Source organism: Sciurus vulgaris, assembly GCF_902686455.1.
Source record: "Sciurus vulgaris genome assembly, chromosome: 10".
NCBI lineage: Eukaryota > Metazoa > Chordata > Mammalia > Rodentia > Sciuridae > Sciurus > Sciurus vulgaris.
The window spans coordinates 5061572-5074776 of NC_136470.1; the positions used below are offsets into that span (position 1 = coordinate 5061572).

The 13205-nt window shown below is 48.5% G+C and overlaps 1 protein-coding gene across 1 annotated transcript in view; it reads left to right on the forward strand.

Annotated features, from left to right (window-relative positions):
• Positions 1-13205, forward strand: part of DSCAM (DS cell adhesion molecule) — a 738606-nt gene that overhangs the window by 649684 nt on the left and 75717 nt on the right. Inside the window, exon 20 of the mRNA XM_079155833.1 lies at positions 6395-6528. Coding sequence (XP_079011959.1) covers positions 6395-6528 — 134 coding nt within the window. The remainder of the gene's footprint in view (positions 1-6394; positions 6529-13205) is intronic.

The following is a 13205-nucleotide window of genomic DNA, read 5'->3' on the forward strand; positions in this document are numbered from 1 at the left end:
GATTTTTTTTTCTTAAATTCTTACAAGGATTCATGATGATTGGGTAAAATTTTAAATCACTGTTCATTTTGTTTTCGGCTATTAATCCGATTTGGATTGGGTTACGTGACCATTACCCAAACATACACAAGCCATACTGCAAAGGGTTTTCTATTATTCTAAGGGAGACCCTCAGGTGCCTTCTCTGAGCTATTTAAGGAACAGTTAAGTCCCAATAAATAGCAAAGCAGTTGCCGCCAGCTTAGTCAAGGAAGAGCAGCCAATATCAAATGAGTGCCTTCAGAGTCTTCCAAAAACATTTCAGCGCAGACTCATAGCAGAGACAGTGTTGGCCCAAGTCCCCAACACACCCATGCGCCACACTGACGTGGCTCGCAGCCCACTGTCTGGTCTTCAGGACTCAGTTCCCCAGGAAGCCAGGAAGGTGGAGGAGGGAGAGCCGTTACCTACTTCTTGTGACCTCCTGAGTATCTGCAGGTTTGATGGCTAGAATCTCATTTCTAACCCCTCCCACATGAGTCTTGGAAGCCAAGCTGGGGACCCAGCACAGAGGCAAGGACTGGGCCTTCTCTCCAGCCTGTCCATCTCCTCTCCCGATTTCCCAGCATTCAGAGGGCTCTCTTCCAACGCGCAGGGTGCACTGATCTCAGCAAGCCAAGCCCTGCTCCCTGACCAGCCCCATCTATCCCCTGGCACACAGGATTCCTACTACTACTCGGTCCCTTCTCAAGTTATAGTGTCTGTTCACAAAATCAGTCCTCACCAGCTTTAGTTTTTCTACAACACACAGTCATCCCAAGCATGGTGCAGTGTCAGCCAGCTCTGCTCAAAGATGTTGAGTTAGTCACAGTGCAGTGCCAACAGCATGCCACTCATCACGAGCAACACCCTCCAGGGTAAGCCCTGAGTGAAAAGAGGCATGATCCAATTTTAAAATATAATGGACAAAGCGCTGTGTGAACGCCAGCACTGTCCCCTGCTGCCCATGGGCCTTGGGCCCCTCACCTAGCCCTCCCTGGACTAGATGGACCTCATGAACAAAGTAGCGGCTACTGGACTGCATGACTCAGCGTACAAAACAAGCCACGTGGGCCACCCAGTTTGGCCTGCAGCGGGCTGCTCCTGCCCCAGATCCTGGGTTATTTGCTCCCCTCCTTCAGAGCAGGGGTGGAAGATTCCTTGACATTGCTAAGGAGTAACCAGATGTCACTGCAAGAATCATTTAAAGAGCAAATGGTTCCACAACACAAATGTCAACATTCTCATTTTTCAGAAGAAAATACAGAACTCCAATAAGAAGCAAAGGCTCTCCACGGCTCCAATTGACTCAATTTTGGATCAATTTTTAAGGAATCCTCCAGTTTTAGAAGTCATAGAACTTGACCCCCAAGGCCCAAGGTCTAACTTGTCCAACAACTCTTTCCTGCTTCTGTAACCAGCATTGACAATGTCCTGCCTTGGGTCTGCCAAATACTCCGGGGAGGGGCCCAGGATTCCACTTGGGTTGGTGGTACACAGACTGAGTGTCAGTACTAATCAGAGCAAATCAGCACTTTCAGAAAGAAGCAGGGCAGAGACTGGGTGGAAGGAGGGCAAAAACTAGTATAATGATGAACTCATCTCCAGTGTACTAATTTACATGTGGTAAAGAACAGTGCCGGCCACTTTGGTGGACCCAGTATCTAGTAGCAATGATATGTGAGCAGTCAATACAAGTGAGTGCAATTCTGTGTCTGACTGAAAGAAAAGACCCAGGCTAATCTCACAGATGAAATGCTTCATCCAACTGACACTACAGGCCCTGCCTGCACGTCTGCTGGGGAGGTGTCATCTATTTGAACTTGGGATCACACTGCCAACTTGAATTAAAATATGGACAGAGCGCCAGTAAAATAATTGCCAGAGTTCACTAACTTCTTCCTCATTAAGGCATTATTTTAGACATAGGTTGAAGTTTCAGTGTTTATCCATGTTCTCACCAATAAAGAGAAATTAATATGTTAACTAGAAACTTCCAATGAGCCCTGTATGCCTTACAGGCTTCCTAACCGTTGGTGCTAACTCCACAGCCTCAAGGGGCCTGAAGGTCCAGTTTGCATTGTTAGTGTGTGGAGGTCATTGGTCATCCTAAAGAGGGAAATTTTATCACCAGTAAAGACAAAAATTTACTTTTGCAAAGGATGTTTTGCAATTATTTGTTTAGAGATCGCATCTCCTACCCTTTCAATAGTTTCTCAGTCTTTATCTAAGAATTCTTGGACTTATAGACACATCCTCAGGTCTGGGGTCATATTCTCAGGCCAAAGGATGTCATCTCAGATCCTTAAATGTGAGGACCCTTTACATTTCAGGTCCATACCACATAATCTTGTAGTCTGTATTGCTCACATTTCAGGTTCACTGCCCGGGCCCCAGTCAATGAGAACTTTTACCTCTGTCTTTGTAGTAGGAATGCAGAAGATTGCAAATGTGACTTTCTGCTTTTGAGCACAGAACAATTAATTCTGAACTCTGAAACATCCGTGAGATCCTAATATCATTTTATTTGCCAAGAACTATGATCTACGCACAGCCATGGGAAAGGAGTGCAAACAGAATATAATCTATTAATTTTCAATTGCTGCTTTCAGTCTGCAGGCATCAGCTGGTTTCAGCCTCAATCTTTTTATGCAAAAATAAACATTATATATGTACAAATAGAGATGGTTGTGCTCAAGTTCAAATATTTGCTGAGCACGCTGCTGATGCACATGACTGCTGAGGCGCTGGGGGAAAGGCGGGCCACGGGTGTGATTCCTGACATCGGCTCCCTCCCTCCCTCCCTTCAGTCACACCTTTGGCGGGACCTCTGAAGACTCAGCTGAGAGGAGTAAGGCGGATGCCGTGAAGGCGCTGGCCACCATATCTTGAGCTGTGTGTGCCTGTGGCAGTGGGTCTCAGTAGACCTTCCAGGTGTGTGTGTGTGGGTGTGGGTGTGTGTGCTTACACACCACCATCAGAGCTGCCCCTCAGCTGACACTGACGGCATCGGTCCAGTGGGAAGACCCGCCTGTTAACACTGCTTAGGACTCCAGGGTCACACAGCATGTGGGACAGTGTCCTGTGCAGTAGATAGCACCACAGCCACGTGACAGACCTGCATGTCCCCAGGAGACTCTCCACCTGCCACACTCTCCCCACCCTGCCCCACCAACACTCTTGCATCAGGCCAGTGGTGGACTGTCTCCATGCCTTCAAATCTCTCTGCTGTCCATCTCTGGACTCGGGCTCCTCTTTCTTTTTAAACGCTTTCATTAGCACATGACAGTTGTACATAATAGGGGGGTTCGTTTGACATGCTTCTATATTCATGGAATATGATTTGTTCCATTTTGATCCCAGTGCTGCACCTCCCCTCCCCACCTCCCTCTCCTGGTTCCCCTTCCTCTGCTGTGCTTCCTTCTATTTATTTGTTATTTTTTAAATTGGTACTTTATAGACGTGCATAAACGTGGAATTCATCGTGAAGTGTTCTTGCATGCACATAGCATGATCCACTCAATTACATCCTGCAGTTTCTCGCTTTCCCATCCCCCTCCCTCCCCCTTGGTCCCCCTCTCATGTAAGGGACCTGTTGGGTTAGGTCAGGCCGCCCAGGAAACTCTCCTTTTATCATATATCTTCAAACCCCATCACCTTTGCCACATAAGGTAAACACAGGAGTGATCCAGCCATTGTGGTAGGAATTATCACCCATGCTCTTGGGGAGAAGCTGTGCAGATAAGCCTCTGCAGGATCACGATCTCCTTAGAACCCTGGCTGTCACATGAACTAATGAAATCACTTCCCCACTCACTTAGAGAATCTGCATCAAGGATCTAGAATGTTCCAGATACTGGTCAAAGTCCTAGAGAGACAGCAGGCCAGTTGAGGAGACAGCATAGGCACGCCATCCTGAGTGGGCTCTGACAGATGCCGTGGAGAAGAGTCTAGAGAGAACAAAGGGCCCTGGCCATCTAGCCTGCTTCCTGGAGGAACTGATATTTAGAAGAACATGAGAGAAGAGTAAGTTTTCAGGGAAAATGTAGAGGGTGGAAGAAGGTTCCAGATAGAGGGATCCCACAGCCCTGTATCACCATCCTGGCCTGGAGGAGGACACTTTCAAGGACCTAGAAAGGAGCCAGTGTTAGAGAACACCGCCCAGCCAGGAAGGATCCCAGCCACTCACCATCATGTCCCCAGGCAGCTCTGAAGGGCTTGAGGAACTCAACATGCCCCTCAGGGGAGGAAGAGGATTCTCGGCTCTAGCTCCTCTGACTGAGAAGACATCTGGGACACCTCCCGAAATGCAGTGGGAGAGGAGAGGCTCAGCCCGGGTGAGGGCATGGTCCACCTGAGGTCCCCGTGACACCCTCACAGAGACGTGCTTGGCAGTTGAGAGAAAACAGCAACTGCAGCTCGCAGGGGAGTCTGGCCTGGCCAACGGGGAGAAGGTAGAAGACAGATCCTCGAGGCTGCACCCTTTATGTCAACCCAATAACCCTGGTGTCAGAAATTCACTGTAGGGGCCAGGAGCTCATGAAAACCACACAAGCTTTCCTAGACCTTCATGTTAAAAAAATAGATAAACAAATAAAATGGAATCTACCAAGACGTTTGCTAATAAAATCAAGATCCTGTCTTGATTTTTTTTAATCAGTGGAGGAAACGCTCTCCCTCTCTCCCACCTTCCTAACTTCTATCAAAGGAAGCATTCCAGAGGCAGCCCTTTAATTGCCATGGAAACATCTTTCTTTCGCGCTTGCATTTCATTGGTTGACATAGTGATGAACACACAGCCTCCTATAGTCACACCTGGCTTGCAAATGAGCAGGCAGCACCTGGGCTCCTGGAGAGATGCTGGCCTCTGGCAGTGCTCAGCATGGGGACTTGGCCAGCAGGTTGCTCTCCAGAAGGAGGGGACAGTGTTGGCTCATCCAGGGTGTCCATGAAGATGAAAATGCTCAATGGACACCCTCTTCGCTGGGTGCCCAGGAGGAGTCCTGGCATCTCTAAGCCAGCTTTGGAAGTCTTGGCGACCCCTCACCTACGGGAAGCCCAAGGGCAAGTGCCCAGGACAATGGAGATGTTCCAGGATCCGTCACTCACAGGAGCTCCTCTTCCAGCTTTCACTGTCTGCAGGACTGGCCAAGACCTGCAAATGGTGATGACCACGTCCAGCCCAAACTGGTTCTCCCCAGAGCGGCTGGTTTTGTCATTGAGACTTACAAGAGTAAAGGTGACCCTGAGGAGATCCACACTCACCTCCCACAATCTCAACTGAGCAGCTGTGCCGCCCGAGGAGACGGAGGGACCCAGAGACCCTCCCGGGCTCCCCAGGACTTACTGGCTTGAATCTCAAGGCCTCCCACTGGTGGGAACCATCTCCCATGGACAGTCGGACTGACATTGAGGCCACTCCACAGCAGGTCTGTGTCTTTCCCTGTCTCCCAGGCCTCGCCACCTCGGCCCCGTTCTCCCTCCCCAGCCTAGAGAACTGAGGATTGGGAGGGGGTGCAGCTGGCCCCTGCCCCTACTCCTGCTTCACAGCGTGGACGCCATTTCCTGCCTTCTTGGGTGAGGTGTGCCATATACATACATACCTGCCACCACCCCTGGACACAAAGACCTCACCATGAGTCACAGTTCCATCCCTCTCTGGGTACAGAGGAGCCATGGCAGGGTTCTGGGCAATCAAGAGTGTCCCCTGGTGACCAAGGCCGCTCATGGTCATGCCTCTCTGCTGCAGAGGCAGGACACACATCCCTGCCCCCTCAAAGTCATAAACCGTAGGAGGCACAAGAGTGACCAAAGCTCTCCAGCTGTTCAGGGATGGGAGGTCACAGGGGCAGGAATGGAGAGAAGTCTCCCCAGGAGAACAGGAGCTGGACCTGCAGCCGTTGGTTCACAGGCCGTCACAAAGTGGCTTCACACTTCTGGAGGCCAGAAACCCAAGCAAGCTGTGGCCAGTGTTGGATGTCCTGAGGGCCAGGAGGGCCCAGGGCTGTCCCCTGGGCTGTAGGTGGCCTCCTCTCCCTGTGTCCCTTCAAGTCATCTTCCTGGCAGACATGCATTTCTCTGTGTCTAACTTGCATTTTTTAACAAGAACCCCAGTCGCAGTGGGGCAGGGTCCACCCTGATGGCCTCATTTTAGCTCATCGGCCTCTTTGAAAGTCCTGTCTCCAAGTAAGTTCACGCTCCGAGGCCATAGGTCAGGACCTCAAGGTACGAATGTGGCTCGATTGTGTCCTGCGGGCCCTGGAGAACAGAACCTAGTCCTCAGAGCTGAGCAGCAGGGCCACCCAGCTGCAGCGGGCCCTGTGGGGCCACGGCCCATGCGTCCTGTGAGCCGTGACTAAACGCTGGCCTCTTCCAGTTCCAGGTCCGCCCGCGGGCGTGAAGGCGGCTGCGGCCTCGGCCTCCATGGTCTTCGTGTCCTGGCTTCCGCCTCTCAAGCTGAACGGCATCATCCGGAAGTACACGGTGTTCTGCTCGCACCCCTATCCCACAGTAAGTCGGTCAATGACCACGCGCCACCTCCCGCAGCAGAGTGTCCAGCACCCCTGATCTGAAGCCAGGCTCCAGCAGGAAAAGGGCCAGGCTGTGGGAGTCCCTGGTCACGCCCGGTCCACTGCACTGCCAGCCGCTTTTCAAAATCAGCCGGGGCCTTAATTGCGCCTTGATTGACAGTCAGTCACACCTATCATGCGACTGCTAGGCCCTCACTCCTCTGCCCGCCCTCCTCTGTTCTCCCAGCCAGCCCCGGGCATGTGGAGACTGGAGACAGGGACCCCTACCATTGCCCCAGCAGGCCTAGCTCCCTGGGCAGGAAGAAGTCAGATGCTCGACTTCACCGTCTCATGGCGTTTGTTATCAGAGAGAACAAAGAGAGACACGTCGACATTGATGGTGTCTTCAGAGAGAGTTTATGACTTTCTGAAGTGGAAGCCATGGCTGATCCCTCTGTGGGTCTCCCAGCTCCTGGCTTAGCACTTCACACCTGTAGCCATTTGGGGAGCATTGGGGGTGAATGCATGGACTCATTGTGTTGCCATTGTGATAAAATACGTACCTCATACCTGTTACCATTGTAACCATTTCAACTGTGCGAGATCGGAGGCACCAATTCCATTTACAGTGTGTCACCATCCCTGTTCAGTGAAGCTTGACACTTATCAATGACTCGCCCTCTCCCCCCACCTGGGGTCCCAGCAGCCCGTCCATTTCCTGTCTCGGAGTTTGATCTGGGGACCTCATGTGAGGAGGATCGCCCGGCCTTGTCCTCTTCTGACTGGCTTATTTCACTGAGCGCAACGTCCTCAGGGTTTATCCGTGTTGGGGTGTGTCAGAACTCCCTTCCTCTGTCAGGCAGAACAGCCCTCATGAATAATTCATTGATCCTTTGACTGAAGTCCAGAGTCTGTGGCGCCCTGAGACTGGCACTGAGCCAGGGAGGACGTGTGGGTGGCCCTCGCAGCCCCAGCCCTCTGCTGAGGGAACCTCACCGTGCCTTCTCCAGCACGTGTCAACGGCAGCACCTCTGCCCCTAAAGTACAGATTTTAACATAAAGGGTTGGGTTCTAGAAGGTCTTTGTGAGTTACCTGTTTGTCCTCAAATATGCCCATGAGCTGTCACCAAGCCCAGGGTGCAGAGCAGCAGACACCTCAGGAGCAAGTGCCTGCCACTGCATCCTCTGCTCTAGGTAGCGAGGGGGACCCCTCAGCACAGCTTCTGATTTCCTCAGTGACCCTAACATGTCCCCATAGCTACCGAAGAGACAAAATCTTTGCTGAAGAGACTCACTTTCCACTTGAACTTATTTTCATTCATTCATTCGCTGATGCATTCATCTACCTCCTAGAAGTCTGATATCTGCCATTTTGACTTCCACAGCTAGAAAGGGATTAGCAGGCTACTGGGAATGCTGAAAGCTTAAGGTCATTCTGTCCTCCCAAAGTGATCGTGGTTTTTAAACTGTAAATGTGAACCTGGCTAATTGGAGTGAGATCTTAGCAAGGGATGCTTACAGGAGACATTCCCCTGGCTGAGGAGGCTCTGTCCTCCAGCCTAAGAATTGCATACAGCAAAGCAGAGTCAGGTATCCTGAAAATGTAACCAAGGAGTCTGTATGATGTGGGTGAGTGATTTTCCCAGGATCTTCTCTTGTCCTTCGCAGAACACAGAATTTACCCACCAGGACTCTCTCAGTGAGACCCTTCCCAAGGTGAGAGGAATGAGATTGAATCAACCAGAAAAGGCGGGAAATAACTGAGTTTCTCACCTGGCTGATGTTTTGCAACCACTCTGAGGGCATCTCTGCTCTGCCTTTTGGCCATATTAGAAAGATGTAGACACAAGCTGGTCCAAAGATGCCCCTGGTCTTCTGAGCCCCGGAAACCAGCTCTGTCCTCAATACAGTGAAATGAACTCAAGTCCGTTTTACTCCATTTCTACAGCTGCATTACAGTTAATCTATTTCAAACCTCATTTGAGACCTGTTTTTTTTTTTTTTTTTTTTTTTAAATAAAATACCTTTACAGGTCAAGATCAGAGAGAATTAATACATTTAAGATAATGAATACTTATAAATTCCATGTGTTACTCTGTTTTAATATGGAACTAATGAGAAACTATAAATTCCTGGAAAGGTAGGGTTTTGTTGTTGTTCCAACTTTAATTTCTGTGAGTCAATTTTAAGCCAGAAAACTGGACTGTCAAATTGTCTGAGGTCTGTGCATTTCCAGCTATGTGTCAGAATGAACACCAGGGGGCAGCACCAGCTCTACACTTTACCTTGTTCGTATGATTTTTTTTTTTCTTTGAAATGATTTCATAGTTGAATGTAGAACATGGGAGGGTAAATCAGGACACAAGATGCCCTGTAATTTGATCTTCTTTTAAGAGTCCCTCAGCGAACCTTCTCACTGCTGTTAATTTTCTCTTAAGATTACTAATTCATCTCTCTTCCTTCAGAAAGGACCTCATTAAGACTTTTTGCTCTAATATGTAAAATATGGTGTCTAATAATAGGCATTTATTTTATGGTATTCTCAGTTCACATTGGTAAAATACATTAGAATTTGAAACTCTGCGTGTGGTCAGACAGGTTACATTTATCTCGTTCATTTACTGGTTTTATGAAAATAGATATTCATCTCACCTTGAAGTCCGGCAAACAGTGAGACATCAGCCTCCTTACTAGACACCGAAACAGGAAATCACAAAATTCTTCTTCTTTGGAATCTCATCCATGTTGTCTGTGGATTCTGACTATTAATTTCAACATATAATGGTTTGAGTTATCAATTCGCAAACTATGAATAACTAGTGGAAATCCAAACAAGCAAAATAACTTGTCAAGGTTCCAGGTAGAAAGCAGCTAAACTGTATTTCCTTTCTAGGGCTCCACACTGAAGGAGATGCTCACCTGTAAGGGGAAGCATCATCCATGCTCTCTCTTGACTCCCTCTGCGTATCCTTTCCTACCTTCGTGACTCATGAGATCTCTTCTTACAATGTAATGGCATCTCAAGTTATGGAGTTCAAACTTCTCATCTCTAATCCTGTGGATGTCAGCAAACCAATGGGTCCCACATTTCCAACTTCCTACCACACGAGTCCTCATGGAGAGCTCACCAGGACTTCAAGTCCACAGTGCCCAGCACCAACCTCATTCTTGCCGGCCCTTCCCTTCCTGTTCCTTCTATTAGCCAATGATTCAGTTGTATTCTTTCTCCCAGGTAGCATCCTAGAGTGACCTTTGATTCTTCTTCTTCATGTCACTCACTCGTTGTCTCTGATTACCAAATCATTCCTTCATTTGCATAACAAATATTTGTGGAGTACTACCCTGCACCAACCCTGAGCTGGGTCCCCAGCATGCCATCAAAAGAAGCTGAGTCCCCTGCCCACAAACAAGTCAAGAGCTCAGCAACTAGAGCTAACAAATAGCTTGATCGTACTCTCATATCCATGAGATGGATGTTTGTTGGTGGAGGCTGTGCATCGTCCCCTGTGCATGTCCTAATGACTTCACATTTTTCATTTAAAAGCATCCGAGGCCTCCACGCGGCCTACATAAGTATCCACCCAACTCCGGCCCATCTCAACCTCCACTAGCCTTCCCCACCCCAGCGCTAAGGCCGGGCCCGTCTCAGGCGGATGCCTGCGTGTGAGCACACGTGTGTCCATGTGCCCACCGGCTCCTCCCGCCTGTCCCTTCCATCCCCCCGTGTAAATGCTCTTCCTTGAAGCCTCAACCTAGAGGCTGTATTTTCATTCCACCATTTCTGAGCACCGCCTGGATTCCAGCCCACGTGGGCTAAATGCTTCCCACCTGTGGTTTTTGAGCTTGTGTTATCATGACGCACATGGAAATGTGTATTACAATCACAATCAGCACACCACACACACACACACACACACACACACACACACCAAAAGCCGTGGGAACAAAGCATTACCCTTACCACATGTAATGCCTGCTGATATTTTCTGTTCCGCTGGATTTTTCCCCCTTTTTATCATGTTTTTAAAATGTCCCACTAAATGCTTCAGTGACCCACATTTTTTTTTAAATACTGTTTCACATTAGTTAATCCTAATGCCTGCCTTATGCAGGAGATCTTGTTATTGACATCTTTGTTTTACTGAGACTGAAGTGGGGACTGTGCAGGCCGTTCTGGGTCACGCAGCTCAGCACCATGGTTAGCCACTCACAGAGGCCAAGCTCCAATCTGGCCTCCCCCGGAAGGCCCACATCTCCCCCAGGAAGCCAGCTTTGTCCCGCTTCAGGGCTCCCCAGCAGGGACTGCAGCCTGTCTTCAACATGACCCAGCCCCCCACACTGGTGGACACAGGCGTGTTTGGCCTCCTGGTGGCTTGTCCGTTTCTTCAGGGGCCACGCTGGTCCCTGTAGTGCCTTGGAGAACCCTGGCACTATGCTGAAATGGACGCTCAGCACACTGTGCCCTGAGTCAGATTCCATGGACGCTCCCCGTGCCTAACGGAGGCCCCTTCGCACAGTGCAGTCACCGCTTGCTGAGGGAGGAGAGTGTGTGGCCACTCTGGAAGGCTCCCTGTCCCTCAGAATTCACAGCTGATGCCTGCACTCTCAGTCACTGACGTGGAAAGCATTCTTCCATAGCTCTACCTAAGTGACCCAATAAAGGGTCTCTCTGTTCTCAAATAGTAAATCAGGAAAGCACAGAGATCCCTCAAGTTGGATTCCATTGATCAAGTTCATAAGACCTTTGTTGAGCTTTTTGCATGACAGGCCCATGCTAGGCTCTCCCTGCTCTGGTGACCAAGCATATGTTACACCAGATCCTGGCATCTTGTCGCGGAATCACACAGCTGGAGGAAACCCAGGGAAGTTTCACTGGGGCAAAGCTACATCTAAGCATGCAAGACACAAAGTTCATTCTGGTTTATAAAAACTCTGGGGAAATTTATTCTCGAAGACTCCATGGAAATACCTCTGTATTTAGTGGCCAGCTCTAATATAATGGTTCCACATTGTCATTAAAAATTTTCACGATGCAGTTTGCATCTCTTTATTAGCCTTCTATTCTTTGGGAGAGTAGAGAGGAAGTCTGTGTTGTATCTCAAAGGTTCATCCCTTAAAGATGGTCTTTCCCCCCCTTAACCTGTCCTCCCTAATCAGATAATCACTGCTCAGTCTTTCTGTGGAAGCTGCATTCAATTCTCTTTTCATGTTATCACCAGCAGTCACTGGTTTCACTGGACATCACATACAGTTGTACAATTGCTACACTTGGTCAAGATGCTGGTGACCTGTACTGTAGGGGAGGCCATACCTCAGCCTTTGGAATCCTGAGCTCAATATTGTAATTTACAGATCCAGGGAGAAGAAAGTATATATTCAGGTGGAATGTCTATGTCATCACGCCCTGTAAGTCTCTTTTGAAGCAGTCTTACAAGATTGCCTGCCCAACTGGGCAGATAATCTTCCAAAAAGAATTCTGGCTTTGAGCTGACATCCATTCGTCCTAGACAGCCACCGTATGCCAGCCCGAACGTACTTCTCCGTTGCTGCCAAAAGCTTCCTGAGAGTCCTCAGACTAAAATACCCTTTTTAAAAAAAAGGGAGTAGACTTCATTTTTTTTTTTTTAAAGCATGGTTGTAGACTCGCAGCAAGATGGAGCAGAAGGCATGGCGAGTTCACATCTCTCCCAGCCTCCTGGGTATCCCCGCTTCCCATTACAATGGATGAACATGCACTGACACATCATTACCACCCAGGGTTCGCATGAGGGTCCTCTTGGTCCTGAGAAGTTATGGGCTTACGCAAATGCACAGTGGCAAGTATCCACCCCTCGAGGATCCTGCTGAATAGTGTTCCTGCCCCTTGTCCTCTGCACTCCCGTCTATCCCTCCCTCCCGCCCAACCTCTGGAAACATCTGATCTTTCTCCCATCCTCATGGTTTTGCAAAAAAAAAAAAAAAAAAAAAAAAAAAATCCCTTTCAATCAACTAGCTTTTGGAGCCTTTGAAGGATTCTGGCTTTGAAAGCATCTTATCTTTTTGACTTGGACTGACCCAAACATGTTGTACTATTTAAGGAATTAAATTGGCTCCAAATCACTTTCAATTAAAAGTAGTGGAAATAGCTATTTTTCCCATACTTCATATCATGAATACATTACTTTTATTACCAAGAATAGTCGTTTTCACCCGTTTCTTCTATGTGAGAAGTTCCATGATGCTAAATTTGTTCTTTCATGCAGAATTTTTCAAATAGGTGGCAGCCATCAAGTTGAATTAATAATGCACTTTTGACAGGTAATTCGGGTGGCGACAGTAGGGTCGATGAAGAGGGGATGTGGCAGAGTCATAGTGAGGAAGGTCATGTTGTGCCAAACGCCTGGAAACCTGGAGGAAGCTGCAGCACAGCTGGCTGACAGGACAGTGTCCCCAATCCCCAACACATCCAGAAGCCAGTTTTCTTCATGCCTTTTCTGAACACGAACTTTAATTCACTTGCAAAACACCATAGCAATTTTTTTTAATATTTGAAAAACCAACAAATAAAATATATGGTATTTGAAGGGCTTTTAGCAAGTAACCAGCAATAACATACACAGCAGCAGCCGCAGAAATCTCAGCAAAGTGCAGAAGAAACCTCTGGAATAGGCTGGCATTGAACTCCAATATACTCGCCTT